The sequence below is a fragment of the Rosa rugosa genome, chromosome 3, assembly GCF_958449725.1.
Source record: "Rosa rugosa chromosome 3, drRosRugo1.1, whole genome shotgun sequence".
NCBI classification, from domain to species: domain Eukaryota; kingdom Viridiplantae; phylum Streptophyta; class Magnoliopsida; order Rosales; family Rosaceae; genus Rosa; species Rosa rugosa.
In genome coordinates this window covers 43151997-43171616 of record NC_084822.1, presented here as the reverse complement: position 1 = coordinate 43171616, position 19620 = coordinate 43151997, and the positions used below count along the sequence as shown (strand labels likewise).

Genomic DNA, 19620 nt, shown 5'->3' with positions numbered 1-19620 from the left:
GGGTAAGATCAGCTGGCACATCCATACTCTTGACAGATGCACCAGTCGTGCCCCCCAACTACCATATGAATATATTTCAATGCACCAACTGACCAAAGAGAAGAATGAAGACAGTTAGCGAAAATGAATTTTTGGGTTTTTTTTTTTTTTTTTTCCTTTTGCGTGATTATCTAAAATTTTCTTATTTTATCTAAAAATATACCTCAAAGTCATTTTATCTCACTATTTTATAAATTTATCTTGTGACTAGTTTTAGATAGTGATAACACAAATATGTAAATTTTTTGCCATTGCCGTCAAAGTTCTCAATCGCATAGAGTTTATACATAAGTTGAACACTTCCAATCACAAATCATCAATGTTCATGCAAAGACTATAAAAGTCTCAAGTGTATGAGTTTTTAGTTTGTTCGAACTAATTTTTTTTTTATTCTTTAAAAAGAAAAATACATTAAAAGTAAAAGCCTATGTAACAATCAAAATTTATAATATCAAATAATAAGAGACTATTTGATCAAAAAAAATAATAATAATAAGAGACTACATGCCTCAATTGGAACACTATTTTTCCAAGAAGCATCTACATTAGTATGAGGAATGGGACTTCTACCTTTCCCTTTCAACCTTCCCCACTCAACAAATGACATGTGGATTCCACTACCACTTTAAACTCAATATTTATTACATTGAATAACTAATTCTATTTTTTCCATGTCTGCCATTCTAATAAATGTCTCACATTTTTTCTTTCTTTCTATATTTTACTTTGACTTTGTAGGATATTTAAGTTATTTTGCATTTCTTTTTTCTTAATTAATTTTGTATTTTTTAATTGTTATTTTGACAATCTGGGTTGTGGTTTTATTCAAGAAAAAATGTGAGACATTTATTAGAAGGGTAGACATGAAAAAAATAGAATTAGTTATTCAATGTAATAAATATTGAGTTTAAAGTGGTAGTGGAATCCACATGTCATTTGTTGAGTGGAGAAGGTTGAAAGGGAAAGGTAGAAGGGGAATGTAGCTAGCATTCCTCCATTAGTATTATGACTCAAATTAGCAATTGTATTAGCAACAAAATTTTGTTGGAACTCAAACCGAGAAGCTTCTACCGAGCCTGTTACGTGTCATTCGTGCAGCTTGAAAGTAAGATCTCAGAGGCATCTAGCTTGGCCTTTATTTGCTTCCAAACAAATCCAAGACAGTTGATTTCAACGGCCACACACTCGCTTAAGGATCTCCTCGTAATTCCGCGTCTTTCCTTTTATTTTCTCCTTCCATTTTTCCCATTAATCATTTTAATCCATAGTATCGCATTTGCTTCCTCCCCCTCCGCTTTTTTGTTCGTTCCTCCATCAACATCAATCATCAAGCTCCACACCAGGTACACACATTTTTTTTTTTTCCTTCTTCCCTTTTTCTATTCGATTTTTCTCTTTCCTCCAACATTGTGTCATCATTATCTGTACCTAATAAAGCTATACAACATGTAAAGTTTCAATCTTTAATCTGATTCGGAAATGGCAACATGCATTGCATTGCATTGTGTTGTTCTATCATAAACAATTTTCAAACTTTTACATTTTATTGAAATCCTGGGGAGAAATTGATATGAGGGCAATCGTTTGTTTGCTTGAAGAATTAGAATTTGGGAACAAGTTTCTTGCTTTGTTCGTGAATCACAGGTAATTGGGGGCGCTTGAACTGAATCTGGGTTTGGTTTGTTACATTGATTAGGTTAGGTTTTCATTTAAGTTTATTGGTGTCAGTTGGTGATTGGTATTATATCAAACAGTTGGGATGGTTACTAGCTTCTGTGCTTGTTGATAATGCATAATTGGGTGTGGTGTGGCATTGAATTTGGTTATTGTTTTCAATTCCTTCTTCTGTTTCTGTCTAGCTTAACTGAAATTGATTCGCTATTTTGATGTTCCTAATTGCTTCATTGGTTCTTTTCTCCTCCCGGGTTGAAGATGGAAGGCCTAAGTAAGGGGGATAGGAGTGATGTACTTGAGTTTCCCAACTGGAAGATGATGAGATTGTAGAGCGTTTTCGGGGGAGATGGCAGCAAAGGGGAAGCCATCAGTACAAGTGCAGAGGAACTTTGAGAGGTTTATAGCCATTCTAACATCTGCAGCATGTGAATGGTTTTTGATATTTCTTCTGTTTGTCGATGCACTGTTATCCTATCTGCTGACTAAGTTTGCGGTCTATTGCGACTTGCAAAAGCCCTGCATCTTGTGCTCAAGGTTTGAACATATTACTGGTAATGAAAGTTCTCAACTTTATGAGGATCTACTTTGCAGCAACCACATATCGAAGCTCACATCTTGGATAGCTAGTCAAATTTATGGCAATGGAATGCATGAAGATTATCTCTTTCCTTTCACCACAAGGGACAACTCCAACCGAGAAATGCACATGTTTTCAGTTGGTAATTCGGTATCAGATGTTGAAAGTTATAGTTCTCGGAGGCGTGTGCCAAGCAGAAGTTGTGTTCATAGTCCTGTTCACAGTTCTGTGGGTGTAGGGCAATGGTCTTGTTGCTGTAGTCTTTGGGGACATAGAGGAAAGTTTAAAGGACTAAAACTCAAATCATCTGGGACAAAACATGCCAAGCCTAATATTCCTTTGCCACGTTTGCCAAACAGTAGCCGTTCCAATCGAAGCCGGGATAGTTCAAAGAAGATCAGGGATAAGTCTCCGGCGTCAGCCACTAGTCGTTGTTCTGCAAAAGTAGGAGTTGATCCCTTGTTTCATGTAGGATACAGTGAATTGAAGTTCTTCTCTGATACTGACTCAGAGTTTCTGTTTTCTGATGGGGATGATGGTAGCGGTTTAACCAGTGTAAATCATGAGCCCAAGATGGAAGGTTTAGTACGTGCTTCACGATATCGGCCTAAAGCACCACCAAATGGTTTGAGGTCAGGAAGGCCTACCAAGCGTCCCCCCAAACCCAAGCGGTCACTTTCAGAACCATGGCCTGTTTTTAGGAAAGCCTATGATGTAAAATCCTTGGGTTCTGATAACGAATTTGAGACTGGCCTCAGTAAGCTTAACTGTCAACAATCCAATAGGAAGTCCAACCCTTCTGCATTACCTGAGCTCATTTCACTAGATGACATCCTTTCGTCACCCAATGTTCTAGAAAAGGGTAAGCTCAACTTTCTCTCATTTCCAATACATCTGTGTTATATGAGTGTATCTCTGTAGATGGCACTCGTTGGTTAGAGTATTATCAGACAAATCTTTTTTCTCTCTTTTTTTGTCTCTGTATCCCTGCAAACCAGCACTCGTTGCACTTATGCATGAGATTAATAATTATTTCATTGCTCCTTTTTTTTTTTTTTTTTTGAAATGCCTTTAGCAGATATTAATGGGACAGGGGACTTTGGATATGCATCTATCAATAAGAATGTTGAACTTCTGAAGTCTGTATGTGCAGCAGACGGAGCACCTGTTAAAAACGATCCAGCTCTTATAAAACCAAACCATAGTAAGGTAGATGCTGTGTCTGAGTCAGAGGTAAGTGTTAGGGCAAGAGATTCGTCTGGTACTACTACAGAAGCTCCTCTTATGAAACCAAACCCTAGTAATGTAAATGCTGTGTCCAAGTCACAGGGAAGTGTTCGAGAAAGAGATTCATCTGGTATTACTACTGAAGCTTTTATAAAACCAGACCATAATAAGGTAAATGTTGTGTCACAGTCAGAGGGAAATGTTAAGGAAAGAGCTTCATCCGGTATTACTACAGAAGCTCTTATACAACCAGACCATAGGAAGGTAAATCCTCTGTCTCAGTCAGACAGAAGTGTTAAGGAAAGAGATTCTTCTGGTGTTTCTAAAGAACAGCCAGCAGTGAAGGAACCCGATAGAGTTGATGAGGAAATGGAAGTGCTAGCTTCACAGGACTCTTCTGCTCGGGAGATTAACTTGTCAGCAAAGAATACAAGTTCGACAGTAGATGGTTGCGTGGGTGAAAAACAGACAACTGATGCCTCCAGCTCTAATGCAAAGCCAATGCTTCACACGTCAGCATCAGTAGAATCTGGTCTTGAATCGCTGGATGGAGGGTATGTCAGTGAAATTGAAGGTGAAAGTATAGTTGATCAGTTAAAACGACAGATTGATTATGACAGGAAATGCATAAAGGAGTTGTATAAGGAATTGGAAGAAGAAAGGAGTGCCGCTGCAATTGCTGCAAATCAGGCAATGGCCATGATCACAAAGCTCCAAGAAGAGAAAGCTGCATTCCATATGGAGGCCCTTCACTGCTTAAGAATGATGGAAGAGCAGGCTGAGTTTGATGTAGAGGCACTGGAGAAAGCCAATGATCTCCTGGCTGAAAAGGAGAAAGAGATACAGGACTTGGAAGCAGAGCTAGAATTTTCTAAGTTAGACTTACAAGATGAATCGATAATGGAGAATCCACTTGACAAAAGTTGTGATATGATGGGGGGGATTGACCTGGTGGAGAATACTGTTATGCCCGGTGTAAAAAACGATCTCAATGTTACTTGCAACTCAATGGCTACGGAGGTATCCACAGGCAGTAACCAACCTCCTTTTTCTGAAACTACTCTTTTAGAGTTTGAAGATGAAAAATTGTACATTTCAAATTGTTTGAAGAGCTTGGAGAGGAAGCTTTCTGAACTTTCCAGCAGAGGGGCTTCCTCCAAAATGCTTAATGGTGGGCATTCCCAAAAGCATATGGATGATGGACAAAATCAAGCAGAGACTCCTAGAAAAGAGAGGAGTCTATTAAATGATGGACAAAATCAAGAAGAGACTCCTAGGAAAGAGAGGAGTCTATTAAATGGCCAGCTTGAAGAGAATGTTCTGCATGGGCAAAAAGATTTACATATGTCTAACGGTAGCTCTGCTGCTCAAGAAGGGCCAACTGGTTGTGATGGCGGTGATGAATTAGAATGTGAAGACAATAATGCTGATTCCCATGGGGAAAAACATATCATGGATCCTGGAGAAATGGATTTGGTTATTCTGGAAAATGAAATCTCAGACCTTAATGATAGGTTGGAGGCACTTGAGACTGATCATGATTTTCTTGAGCACATGCTCTACTCTCTTCAAAATGGAGCAGAAGGACTACAATTTGTTCGAGAGATAGCTCATCAACTGCAAGAGTTGCGGAAGATAGGGACGGGTTTCAGATGATATTCTGCTCCCTGACTTCAAATATATAGTAAGCATGTTATGAAGGACTTAAAACTTTTTCTATCTGCTTAAATTTTCCTACATTTGGTTGACCATTCATCCATTATTTGTCACAGATGAAATTAAAGTTAAAGGCAGAAATCAGGGCACATACGGGAAGTCTTGATCGGCGAGCAGTTGGGTGCAAGAAATGGTTCCTTCAGTCACCCAAACACCATGAAAAATCAAAATGATTTTATGTACAGGTACCTGCCAAAACTGTTGGAATGAAAAAAATGGTCTATACTAGGGCATAGTGTATCATCTTAGAAGTACAATTTTCCATCATCTTTTCCACTTGTGGGTCTATTCTTTCTTTCATTTTTGTTTGATTTGAGAGCTGGTAGGTTTTGAAGTCAACTTCATTGATGTTCTTATCGAGATTGTAAAGTTGGCATTTCCAAGTAGTCCAAATTTCTTGTTCTCAGGTCTACCTCCTATTACAGCCAAGCCACATCCATTGTAAATTCAAGTAGATCTCTTATAGTATATTTAGAGAGTTTACTCCCGAGTTTTTACAAATGTTTTGTATAGAAGACTTGGAATGTCTCTATGAAAGGAATATGTTCAGCTCCTGCATTCTCATTAGAATGATTCTTAAGAGTCTGCCAATCTTGCACCCAAGTACCATTAAAGGCTTGACAATCCAACACACAGCACCCATTTTGGTTCCTAATGCTTTAGCAGTCCAAAACTTAGGGTTTAGCTAAAAAATTCTTGCTTCATCTTTACGCAAATCAGACTATGCAGACCCATATGAGACATGGTTACTACTTCTCCACAGTATCGAAATGCAATGTACAGGCTATAGTCATTACTCATTACTGTTGGGAAAGAAGGGCCAGTGAATAATTGGTTATCCCAGTTTTTAACTTTTTCCACTTCTCATGTGATCAATGGAAATAGCAGCAGATAAACAATGAGACACAGAATTTGACGAGTTCGGCAAAATTTACCTACGTCCCCAGGACAGTAGTTGTACTTTCTTCCACTATGTACAATAATGGGATTACAAGAAACAACCTCACTTTAGTGACTAAACTTCACTAAAGTGATAACACACCCTATCTCTCAAGAGGACCTCTTCTCACTTAATTGAGGCATTTTTCTCTCAATTAAGTAGTCGAGCCTCCTCATTATTTCATGATTCAATGCTTGCTTTTAGTTAGGCATGTCTCCTCCATCTTTAAAGTCGGCTGCCACCACCAACCTGGGTTTATGGGATTGTTTCTTACTTTTCGGTCTTTTCCAACTCTAGTGCGCCAGCTTTGCTATTCATAAAGCAACTAGCTAGCCTTCTTTGCATTGAGTGGGTCACCAAAGCTGCAGCAAATAATGCTTTCCTCAGTAGTAAGCCACCACATGGATTTCCTGCTCCAAGCCTCCAATTAAGGAAGCACTGATGGGGATCTCCTCCTCCAATTAAGCCACCACAACAATAGTTGATTTTTTTTTTGGTGAAGTCTATTCACATCAATAAAACACCCAATAAAGACCAAATACACTGCAACAAAAGAGAGGAAAAATCAACCCTCCAACCGGTTCGACATGAACAGGACAAGGAAGGAGACCCTCAAAACACTAAAAGAACAAAAGAAAAGAACAAGGAACTCATGGAGGACCAGGCAACCCATCACTTCTGAGGACTATTTGTGCACATGTCATTAAATAGTGAATAATGTTCTTTAAATAGACAAATCTAATGCATGTTTCTGGCTACTGTCGTGCAAGGCCGTCCCGTGACAAAGTAAGGTCTAAGGCAAAATTTAGAGAGACCTTCCTAATAATTTTTTCCATTGAAAAAAAAAATGTCAGCAAAGCTAAGTTCAAACTAAAACATAGCAGATTATATAAATAAAATAAAAAGTAACAATGTCAATAAAGAACAATAGAACCTGATTTTTTAATTACAAAATTTTGGACTTCAGGCCTTGACGGTTTGTTACAATTGTATCAACTATCTGAATTCTGATTACGAAATTAGAACAGATGATGAAATTCAGAATTAAATAAACATAAAAGGAAGAAATGTTACTGTTTGTCTTTGAAAGAATCATATGGAAATCAAAAATTCATGTTTCAGCAGCTAACGTTTCATTTTTGCCCAAATTGGTGAAAGTCATGAGAGCAAAACTTTTAGTTATCTTCTTTCTAATCCCAGAGTGATGGAGAAAGAGGAAAGTTTGGGGTGTTTAACTTACAAATACAGAAGAAAAAGAGGAAATTTTGAGGCCTCACGGAGTCACGGATTTGATTTCATCGGCACCGACGTTGTTTTCTACAGACTACAGTTCTGCGTCTTTTTTCTTTTACTATCTTTTTTTTTTAACATATATATATATATATATATATATATATAGGCATTTTGAGATGGAGGCCTTCCCCAAACTGAGGCCCAAGGCCACTGCCTTGGTTGCCTTGGTCAAGGGACGGCTCTGCTGTCGTGTACGGTGAGATTAAAATTATTTGTCAAACTATTCTCCCAAGTCGATTAAGTCTGCCAAAACATGAATGAAAAGAGACAAAGAGAGACGTATGTCGGTGAAAAAGGTGACTTGTATGCCAAACTCATCTGGAACTCAAATAGGGTTATATATAGTGCCAAAAGCCAACATCATTTCCATTCAGAAACACAAGCATTACTCAAATTCAATAGAGCCACAAAAACTTCACCTTTCCCAAATTCCACCACAGCCGGCCTAGTGATTAACCATGTTTCTCGAGCTACTAGCCTTAGCCCTTTTCTTGCTCCCCTTGCTTTTCCTCATTCTCAAGTTTTCCGGCAACCCGGAAACCGGCAACAGCAAGCTCCCAAAATCATACCCAATAATCGGTTCATTCCCAGCCCTCTACAAGAACCATGCCAACAGACTCGCATGGTTCACTGAGATTCTCCAGAACTCTCCCTCGGCCACTATCTCTATTCACCACTCTTTCGGCCAACACTCCGTCATCACCGCCAACCCCGCTGTGGTTCAGCACATCCTCAAGACAAACTTCCCCACCTACCAAAAAGGCGAGTCATCCCGTCAAATTCTCCAGGAGCTCCTCGGCGACGGCATTTTCAACGCCGACGGTGACAACTGGAAGTTCCAGAGGCAACTCTCCAGCCACGAATTCAACACCAAGTCGCTGAGAAAATTCGTTGAAGACGTGGTTGACATTGAACTCTACGACCGGCTCATACCCATTCTATCCAAATCTTCTAGCGAGCGAACCATTCTTGATTTCCAAGACATTCTCCAAAGGTTTGCCTTCGACAACATTTGCCGAATCGGGTTCGGCTACGACCCTGAGTATCTCCTTCCTTCTCTGCCGCAAGCTAAATTCGCGGTGGCATTTGACGATGCGGTGCAGATCAGCAGCGAGAGGTTCGGCTTCCTGAGACCGGTGTGGAAAATCAAAAGAGCTCTTGGAATCGGCTCGGAAAGCCGTATCAGCAGAGTGGTCTCCGATGTGCGTGAGTTCGCCAACACCATTGTCAAGCAAAAGAAGAGAGAGATGGACGAGATGAAGACCCAGGAGTCTCACGATCTGCTGTCTCGGTTCTTGAGCTCCGGCCACTCCGACGAGAAGTTCGTCACCGACATCGTCATCAGCTTCACCCTCGCCGGAAGAGACACGACCTCAGCGGCTCTGACCTGGTTCTTCTGGCTAATCTCAAACCACCCAAACGTCGAGAGCGAAATTCTCAAGGAGATAGAAGAGAAATCGGAGAACGGAGCCGGATATGATGAAGCGAAGGAGATGGTGTACACACACGCGGCTCTCTGCGAGAGCATGAGGCTGTACCCGCCGGTTCCGATCGACAGCAAAGAGGCGGTGAACGACGACGTTTTGCCGGACGGGACTAAAGTGAAGAAGGGGATGGCAGTGTCGTACCATGTTTACGCGATGGGGAGGATGGAGCAGATATGGGGCAAGGACTGGGCAGAGTTCCGACCAGAGAGATGGTTGGAGCGTGACGTGGCGGCGGACAAGTGGAGGTTCGTGGCGAAGGACTCGTTTAGCTACCCGGTGTTTCAGGCGGGGCCGAGGATCTGTTTGGGGAAGGAGATGGCGTTCTTGCAGATGAAGAGGGTGGTTGTTGGGGTTTTGAAGAGGTTTAAGGTGGTGCCGAAGAAGAGAGAGAATGGATTAGAGCCGGAGTTTGTTGCTTACCTTACCGCAAAAATGAAGGGTGGGTTTCCGGTCACCGTTGTGGAGAGGGTTTAAGGATTTGACTCTGTGTGTGTTGAGCTAAGACTATTCAAATCTGAGCTTCCCGCCATTTAGTTGATTATTAAATCTGAACGTTTATTTATTTATTTATTTTTTTTTAATGAAAAATGAAATTTTATGAACATGTACGTATATTAAGATTAGATAGCTAAGATCGATGAACTATCTATCCCATTGAAATATAGAAAATAAAAGCGCATTTTTTATATGCTGAAAACATATTTTGTAGGACTAGTGTACAGTGGCGGACGCACATAGGGACGAGTGGGGGCAGCTGCCCTCAGTGAAGTTTAATTTTTGTTGAACCGGTCTCTATTTTGCCCCCACAATCAACATCCAAATACTTGTTCTCCTTCTTCCTCCTCCTTCCTACAGGTTCAGGTAATGGGTTATGCATATGGTTGGATTGCTTATTTGGGATGGCATGGTTTCCTTTTCAGCTTGCTTTCTTTCCTTGTGGGTGCCCTTATCATATCCACTTGTTGGTGGAGATGGTGAAGTTGGCCTCTGAGGTTCAAGGGAGTGAGGCGAAAGGGTGCCTGGGGGCTGCGTTGGGTGCATATGTGAGGTGTAGATGGGAGGGGTTGCTGTCAAGCCTGTCATGATGCCCTGGGAGGTGTAGTGATGCGCTGCGTTGCTGGCCTCCGACGTTGGGCAAGGATGGCAGCTGCTTGCGAGTTTGGGGCGTGGCTTTGGTCCTTGTTGCTCTTTGGTTTGTCTTTGTGCATCTGAAAGCCCAATTTTTGTTTAATTCTGCCAAGGGTCCAAGGAGTGAAAGCAAAAAGTTACAAAGACTATCTAGCTGCACGCCTGGCTTTGGTGGCTATTTGGGTGCCCTTCGCTCTCTTATGGGTGTCCTGAGTAGACACCGGTCGGTTTTTGCTTTTCACAGTTGGTTTTTAACTTGTATTTTAAGCCATATAAAGGTGAACATCATTCATAAAAAATAAAAATAATAAAAAAAATGCTTACAGATAACCTGATACTAAGATGTTTTGGGTTGCTTGGGTTATTAAATAGACCCAATTGAAAAATCAAAACTTTTATTTGCATCTTCTTCTTTCTGATCTACCCCTTTATGTACATGTTACGATCATTTCAATACCACTTCTACAGTAAGAAAGATGCAAATTTTTCCAATAACTATCGCCCAAGACTCCAAATATTTCTGCCCCCATTGACAAATTTTTCTGCGTCCGCCACTGCTAGTGTATCTATTGAGGTGAAGAAGTGAAAAAATATTTTCACTTTTTTTTTATGCAAATGCATGCATGAATATCTTTCACAAATAAAGGTGTAAGATGACACCAATTTCAATTGTCGCCGGCGTAAAGTCAGCAGCTTAGAAACCCTAAAAAAAAAACACAACAAATTCACCAAAGAGGAGCAAAGCCTCTTGACAACTCTTTTTTAACACGGCCCTCATGTGACTTCCATAATTTGAGAGATAGCCATAAGCCACCAAACTTAGGGTTGCCCTTACATGTCTGCAATGAAACTAGTATGTATTACGTCACATCAACGATATAATAAGGAGATTAGTTGATAGCTTTCTTTCTTTATCCTCTTAATAATTCAAAGAGTTTTTCCGATGGGACGGGTCAAAACTTTCATAAACCGGACAGAATGATACCCAACCTTTCAAAGTGACCAAAATGGTACATGAACTTTCAAAATGTGATCAAATGGATACCTCCGTTAAATTTTCATCACTTTACCGTTAGTGTAACCCATGTGCCGCGCATGTGACTCAAAATTAAGGTAAAGACCATAATACCCTTAAATCATTGATTTGATATATTTCCACCCTCTCTCATAGTCTACCTCTAATTTTCCCTCCAAATATTCCAGCCAAACATATACCTTTCTTTAGGTCCAGATTCCCTAAAGAACCTCCACATATTCGCCATCCTTGACAATTTTGAAGATGAATTTACTTCCTTTTCAGTAAAGACAACGAATCTAGTCAGGTTTTGAAGCTTTTTCATAAAAAAATCCTTGGCTTGGGACCCTTTTTGATCTCACTCTCTGTTTGCGGCTAATGCGTTGTAAAGGGATTAATCACAATGACGAGCGTTTTAGGTTACTGATAGATAAATTAAAAGACAAAATAGCCCTCAATTTTAAGTCATGTGCGCGGCACGTGTATGAAAATAACAGTAAAGTGACGAAAAATTAACGGATGTATCCATTTGATCACATTTTGAAAGTTTAGGTACCATTTTGGTCACTTTGAAAGGTTAGGTATCATTTTGTCCGATTCATGAAAGTTTTGACCCGTCTCATGGGAAAAACTCTAATTCAAATTGGGTGCTTTCACTGAAAAGCCAATAAGACGGAGCTTCTGCTATCCACCAGGTGAGCCTCACCTGCCGTCAATTAACATCGCGTGTACCCCACCACCTCAGACGAACCACTCGCTGCGCCCCACAGCCACCTTCGCCGGATCGCCTCCTTCATCCCACCGCCATTCCCATCGCGCCGTCGACCATTTAACCATGGAGCAGCGACAACCTTTCCATCCCATCCCTTCCCCATATCAGACTCATGCGACCCAGCCCAAACCAGATCAAATTGATCGGATCCAAGCCGCACCGGCACTATCTCGTCCCCATCATGCAGTCTCCGTTCATGCGACACCCAACCAATTCGCCAATCAGGCCAGCGAGGAAAGAACCAAAGGCAGACGGAATCTCCTCCTCCCTCAACTCCCACACCGCCACTGCCATGTCCCAATCACACTAATCGCCGAAGACTCAAGCCTCACATCAGACCCAAACCGAGTCGAAAAGGAACTGTCTTACGACGGCGCCGTTAGGGAACGCAGCCGGACATAGAGAGAGGTTTTCTCAACACTAAGGGGAGCGGTTTGTAAGAAGACGGTAATAACGGGGGAGTCAGATTGGGTCAGACCGGACCCTACAACTATCAATTCAGCCTATGCCATTCTGCCACGTCACCATGTCGTTCTGCCACGTCACCAGGTGAGGGTCACCTAGGTGGATAGTAGAATTTTCGTAAGAACAAATGTAACAGCACATTCCGTTCACGCAAGGAGAAAAAACTGACACATTGATAGATCTTTCTAAATAATGCTCTTCAAAATCTCTCCACCATTAACCGGAACGAAAATTATTTCAATTTTTTTTTTTGAGTTTTAAGTTGTACTTTAAATTTAGTGAAAGGAAAAACAAAATTTAACTATGTATTTCGTTAATTATAATTTTTTTTTCTTATAAACTTATATATCACGTAAATCTGTCTCTCTCTCTCTCTCTCTTTTTTTTTTTTTGAGAATTAAGAAAACTTTAATAACTAAAATCACGATTACATAATTCGGGAATGACCCGGTGTAGCCTCTGTATCACCCAACACTGTAGGGATACAAATACTACTCATTTCCCTCTCTTCTACCTCGGTTAAAGGCCTCTCACCCTCGGTGATGGACATGAGCAAAGAAGGCACATCCTCTAACCATAATACTCGCCCTTTCTCTCGGGCTACAAAGGTTGCAATTGCATGGGCTGCCTTATTATTGTCCCGCGGCGTATGCTTAACCACAGAGATCTGGAGGTCTCTTAACAGAGTCTGGATCTCTTCCACGATAATACCTTCCGCCGCAAAACATTTTTCTTGTTGGTTTTCTCTTTCATATAATAAGGAGACTAGCTGATAGCCTTCTTTCTTTATCCACTTAACAATTCAAATTGGGTAGAAGAACCAATATTAGAATGATGCTAAAAAAAAAAAAAAATGTTAGAGCACATTCCGTTCACGCAAGGAAAAATACCCAAACATTGATAGATCTTGGGAAAGAAACTCTCTTGAAATTCTCTCCACCATTAACTGCGCCGAAAACTATTTAAAAAACTAGCTTAAGAATTAAGTTGTACTTTAAATTTAGTTAGGAAAAATAAAATTTAACTTTATATTTTGTTAATCATAGATTTTTTTTTCAGAAACTTATATGTCAAGTAAATATTTCTTCTTCTTTTTCCAAACTCCTCCCTCTCTTCATAATCCTGTAAAATTGACTAGTTGTTAGTACAGAAATGCAATATTGCATATTTAATTATTTATTATTCATTACTTGTTCATTAAGGTCCTAACTCCTAAGAGATGTATACGTTTAGCACAAGAGATGACGTTTGCAGTGAGATGCACAATGTTTGCTAGACTGTTCCTAGCTCCTTCCCATCATAGAAACGGAACTATGAACTTCATCCAATATAGAAAAGACTTTTTTTTTTTTTTTTTGAGAGAAAATATAGAAAAGACTTGACCAGCTGAAAACAACCAACATTAACTTTTTGGTGACGGTTTTGCTTGCGTAGTTGTATGAATAATGGGTCCTATATCTTTATGGAAAAATCATGTGAGAAGAACTATCAAATTTAAATTGGAAAAACTGAAAAACAACTAGAAGCAAGCCAAATTTGCTGACGACTTTGCTTTGGTGTGGATATCATTTTATGATTTTGCTACTTATTTGTTGAGGACTAGAGAGTTTAAAGACGTCAAATCGATTTTAGTAAAATTAACAAATAAAACAACCAGACGCTTTAATTACCAGGTATGTATATTGATATTATTCTCAATTGTTAATGAGAATTATTATTTACACTCTGATTTTACAATCAATACTCTATGTTTCATTTTATAGTATCTTAACATCACATTTTTACAATCTATATTACAAAAAGACAAAACTTAAGATACCAAGAAATGAAACATGGAGTATGAATTGTAAAATAGGGAGACTCCTTTTATTAATTACACTTATGGTGATAGTATGTGCATGTTTCATATTCACGCGAAATCTAAGACCATATGTAAAAATTAAGCCAAACCAAGTTAAGTATGAAAAGAGAGCCCGTTATTTGTCTTTAAAAATTTACATTGAAAATGAGCATTTTCCGTTTTTATTTTTTTTAGTAAGAAACGTACAGAAGAAGGCTAAATACAAGTGCTTCCCGGGCACCCAGACTAAACAATCAAATAAAATAGCTCTAGATATACTAGCTAGGTAGGAGTCAGGGAGAGGATTCTCCTAAATTTTCTCTCTATTACAAGTGTGGCCTATCCTATGAGTCTTTCCGGTTTGTTTTTGGAAAATTGACGTGGGTTTGCAGGGGTTAGATGTATATTACATCATTGATTAATATATAATGGCCCATATCATGTCCTTAATTATGATCCACTGGTCAGCCTGAGAAGGACGTTTGAATAGAACCACCATTGCAGTGGCCATCTATAAATAGAACCACCATTGCCACCCACTCATTCACAAACACAGAGCTTTATCCAAGTCAAACACACAGACTTCAGCTTCTCCAATGTTCATCAACAAATGAAAGCCGGCCTACTGATCGATTAGCCATGTTTCTCGAGCTGTTAGCCTTCTTCCCCCTTCTCCGGCCTCCTCCCCTTGCTTTTCTTCATCCTCAAGCTTTCCGGCAACTCGAAAACCAACAGCAACAGCAAGCTCCCCAAATCATACCCAATAATTGGTTCATTCCCAGCCCTCTACAAGAACTATGCCAATAGACTCTCATGGTTCACTGAGCTTCTCCAAGACTCGCCCACATCTACTATTACTATGCACCATTCTCTGGGCCGCCACTTCGTCGTCACCGCCAACCCGGCCGTGGTCCAACACATCCTCAAGACAAAGTTCCACATCTACCAAAAGGGCGAGTCCTTCCGTACAACTCTCCACGACCTCCTTGGCGACGGGATTTTTAACGCCGACGGTGACAATTAATTGGAAGTTCCAGCGGCAACTCTCCAGCCATGAATTCAACACAAAGTCCCTCAGGAAATTTGTGGAAGACGTGGTGGACACTGAGCTCTACGATCGGCTGATCCCCATTCTATCCAAATCTTCCAGCGACCGAACCGTTCTCGATTTCCAAGACATTCTCCAGCGGTTCGCCTTCGACAACATTTGCCGGATCGGGTTCGGGTACGACCCGGAGTATCTCCTTCCTTCTCTGCCGCAAACTAAATTCGCGGTGGCGTTCGACAATGCGGTCCAGATCAGCAGCGAAAGGTTCAGTTCCATGCGCCCGGTGTGGAAGATCAAACGAGCTCTCGGAATCTGATCAGAAAGCCATCTTCGCCATGTGGTCTCCGATGTCCGAGAGTTTGCGAACACCATCGTCAAGCAAAAGAAGCATGAAATGGACGAGAAGAAGACTCTGGAGTCTCACGATCTGTTGTCTAGGTTCTTGAGCTCAGGCCACTCCGACGAGAAATTTGTCACTGACATCGTCATCAGCTTCACTCTTGCCGGAAGGGACACGACCTCGGCGGCTTTGACCTGGTTCTTCTGGCTAATATCAAACCATATTCTTAAGGAGATCAATGAGAAAACGGAGACCGGAGCCAGATATGATGAAGCGAAGGATATGGTGTACACACACGCGGCGCTCTGTGAGAGCATGAGGTTGTACCCGCCTGTTCCGACTGACAACAAAGAGGCGGTAGAAGACGACGTTTTTCCGAACGGGACTAAAGTGAAGAATGGGACGACAGTGACGTACCACGTGTACGCGATGGGGCTGATGGAGCAGATATGGGGCAAGGATTGGGCCGAGTTCCGCCCCGAGAGGTAGTTGGAGCGTGACGTGGCGACGGAGAAGTGGAGGTTCGTGGCGAAGGACTCCTTTAGCTACCCGGTGTTTCAGGCTGGGCCGAGGATCTGTTTGGGGAAGGAGATGGCGTTTTTGCAGATGAAAAGGGTGGTGGGTGAGGTTTTGAAGAGGTTTAAAGTTGTGCCAGAGAAGAGGGAGAACGGAAAGGAGCCGGAGTTGCTTGCCTACCTCACCAAAAAAATGAAAGGTGGGTTTCCGGTGACCGTTGTGGAGAGAGCTTAAGTATTGGACTATTTATAGTGTGTATTTATAGACTATATATACGTACGGTTTCCCGCGGTTTTAATTTGGTATTTTAAAGATTTTTTTACACTTTATTTGTATTTTAAATTTGAGCTGGGTTTAGGCTTTACCCTGCAATGGAGGATGCCTTATTGTACTTTCATTCTAATATATTATTATTGTTGGAACAAACAATGGAGATTAGTATCACCCTTCTAATGATAAAAAAAAACATCAAAATTAATGTCTGAAATCTTAATTAGAAAAAAGAGTTGACAGTAAGAATGAGAATGAGAAAATACATTTTGTTCCCAACTGTTTTCAAATATACACAATCATGAACAAGATTTTCCGTAAATCCAAAAGTAGAAATCATAGAATCAAATTTCTTGTATCATTGTCTAGAAGCTTGTTTCAAGTCATAAATAGATTTTCTTAACTTGCAGACTGTGTTTTTACTTCCAGCTTCAATGAACCCTTCTGGTTGCCTTATGTAAATCACTTCATCTAGCTCACCATTCAAGAATGCAGTTTTTACATCATCTGATGTAGCTCCATATCAAAATAAGTTACTAAGGTTATGATTATTCTAAATAAATCTTTTGTAGAAACTGGAGAAAAATTCTCAGTAAAATTATTGCCCTCTTTCTGTGCGAACCCTTTGGCAACTAGCCTTGCCTTATGTCTCTCAACATTTCCATTTGCATTTGTTTTGGTTTTGAAAACCCATTTACAACATATAGGTTACTGTTTGGGGTCAAGTTCAACTAATTCATGAACTGCATTTTGGCTCATGCAATCAATTTCTGCTTTCATTGCTTGCTGCCACTCTTTTAATTCACTACTTTCAATGGCTTGGCTAAATATAATTGGATCATTATCTTATGCACAATCCATTTCAATTTCTGCTTCTTGCAGATAGACAATATATATAATCACTCTCTCCCCCCTCCCCCCCCCCCCCCCCTTAAGTTGGTTTTCTTGCTCTCTGTGATGTTCTTGGCTCAGGGTTTACAAGATTAGGTGGTGGTACTGGATGGTTTGAGGTTTTAAAGTAGGAGCTGGTTCAAGTAAAGTTGCAGGTTCAACTTGATCAAAATGCATATCCTAAACAATTACTTGATCTTGTGCATTTGATTTTCGGGAGTACTAATAGCTGTTGGTGATTCTGTTTCTAAGGGCAATGTTATTTCTACGTCTTCAGTTGACACAATTTCTTCAAATTTAGAAGGCTAATCTTCAAAATTTGTATTGTGTACTTTTTCACTTAGAAACTTGATGAGTTTCGAAAATTCTAGGTGAATGATGAGGAGAGTATAGCTTATAGCCTTTAGACTTATCTGGATATCCTATTAATAACAGCTTACAATTTTAGGATCAAGCTTGTTCAAGTTTGGATTGTAAACTCAAGCTTATGCATGACATCCCCAAACATGACAGTGATGAAGACTGAGTTTCTTGCCACACCAAAGTTCAAAAGAAATCTTTTCTATGGCTTTACTAGGTGTTCTGTTGCAAATATAAAGCCTCACCCCACAAGAATTTTACCAAACCTGTTGTACACATCATATATCTAAACATGTTTAGAAGGGTTATGTTCTTTCTCTCAGCAACACCATTTTGTTGAGGGTTATATGGTGTTGTGTATTGACTATTGAGCTTTAATTCCATTGCCCTAAAAAAAAAGGCAAATGGACCCTTCTGTTGACCAGATTCTGTGTATTTTCCATAAAACTCAACCCCTCTATCAGACCTTACTGTTTTGATCTTCTCTTCTAGTTGATTTTCTACGTCAGTCTTAAAGATTTGCAAAGCTTTAAGTGCTTGAGATTTTTCTGAGAATAGATGAATGTATCTATATCTAGAAAAGTCATCAATGAATATGATGAATACACATTCCCACAAATAGTTTGATGTCTAAATAGACCACATATATCAGTATGTATGAGTTCTAGAAGGTTTTGGCTTCTGTATGCAATCGTCTTTCTTAAGTTGGTTATTTTTCCCATAAAGCATTCCACGTACACAATTTGTTAATCAGAAAAATCAAGTTGATTTAGAATTTTGTTTTTCACTAAAAATTTTCAATCTCTCTTTTGAAACGTGGCCAAGTCTTCTATGCCACAAAAATGCAGACTTTTCATTACTTTTGGTTCTTTTAACACCTGTTAAAATGTTAGTATTGTTTGTGTTATTTTCTTCAACAAGTAAAATTTCTTGTTGAGCCATAGAACCATTAAGCTGCAAATAATCATTCAATATAACACCAGAACCAATTTGAATAGAATTTTTAGAAATAAGAATTCTGGAACTATCAATAATGAGTCTACAACCAGATTTAATTAAAAGATAAACTAAAACCAAATTCCTTCTCATGGAAGGCACATAAAAAACATTATCCAAAACTAACAATTTTTCTAATCCTAGATCAAGCTTTAAGCTGCCAAGTGCCAATAGCCTTGATTACCACACTCATGCCATTGCCTACACACAGGTTCATTTCATCACTTTTTGAGATTCTCCTCCTTATGAATCCTTGTAAAGAATTAGTAATACGAATTGGTGAGCCTGAGTCTATCCACCAAGATTGTGGTTCAACATTAATAAGTTTAGCTTTTAGAGAAAAAGCTGAATTAGAAAGCATCTTACCATTTTTGGCCAACTAGTGTTTATAACCAGTGCGATCCTTTTTCATGTGTCCTACTCTTTTGTAAAAGTAGCACTTGAACCTGAAGTACATGTTTTCTTTAGGTATTGCAGATGTTGAACCCTTAGTGATGGTTTTGGCAGGCTTTAGCTTGTTATGAGCATTCTTCTTCTTAGGTTTCTCAATGAAGTTTATGGCGGTGGCAGGCTCTCTCTCTTTAATTAATTTTGTCTTCTTCATCAAAATAGATGACTATGAGTTCATCTAGGGTCCAGTTTTATTTCTAAGCATTATAACTAGTTCTCAGCTGACTATGACTGTTAGGCAGGGATTGCAGTGCATGATGTACTACTTGTTCATCCCTTACCCCCATCATAGCATAATACAACCTACCTCGTAACCATAAATATCACTAAATATTATACTTTTGAAATAGGCAGCCTTTTTCTTGGAAAGTCTGCGGTCCCAAGACAGATTCGCATCAAATGCATCTTGGGAATTAATATTGGTAGTTTTCCTTTTACCTACCTTGGGGTCCTAATTTTTATTGGCAGAGCAAGAAGTGAGTATTTTCTCCCCATTGCTGATAAGATCAGGTGCAAGTTGAGTACTTGGAAGGGTAAACAGTTATCACAGGTCGGTCGGCTCCAGCTCATTGCTTC

General features: G+C 39.8%; 2 protein-coding genes and 1 pseudogene across 6 annotated transcripts; all 3 read left to right on the top strand.

Annotated features, from left to right (window-relative positions):
* Positions 1–1205: 1205 nt before the first annotated feature.
* Positions 1206–5716, top strand: LOC133738928 (myosin-binding protein 3-like). 5 transcript variants are annotated; one of them, XM_062166611.1, is made up of 4 exons: positions 1206–1382; positions 1972–3152; positions 3366–5201; positions 5290–5716. In XM_062166611.1, exons 2-3 carry the CDS (start codon positions 2060–2062, stop codon positions 5171–5173), a joined length of 2901 nt encoding a protein of 966 aa, XP_062022595.1. In that variant the 5' UTR covers positions 1206–1382; positions 1972–2059; the 3' UTR covers positions 5174–5201; positions 5290–5716. The 5 variants fall into 5 exon arrangements, with proteins under 5 accessions (XP_062022595.1, XP_062022598.1, XP_062022597.1 ...); XM_062166614.1 differs by lacking the exon at positions 1206–1382 and adding an exon at positions 1433–1683 and having other exon boundaries at positions 3447–5201; XM_062166613.1 differs by lacking the exon at positions 1206–1382 and adding an exon at positions 1433–1683 and having other exon boundaries at positions 3444–5201.
* Positions 5717–7823: 2107 nt separating this feature from the next.
* On the top strand, positions 7824–9664 carry LOC133739954 (cytochrome P450 94A2-like). The gene has a single exon (XM_062167778.1). The coding sequence runs from the start codon at positions 7925–7927 to the stop codon at positions 9425–9427; it is 1503 nt and encodes a 500-aa protein (XP_062023762.1). The 5' UTR covers positions 7824–7924; the 3' UTR covers positions 9428–9664.
* Positions 9665–14440: 4776 nt separating this feature from the next.
* Positions 14441–16506, top strand: LOC133738783 (cytochrome P450 94A1-like; annotated as a pseudogene).
* The last annotated feature ends 3114 nt before the right edge of the window (positions 16507–19620 follow it).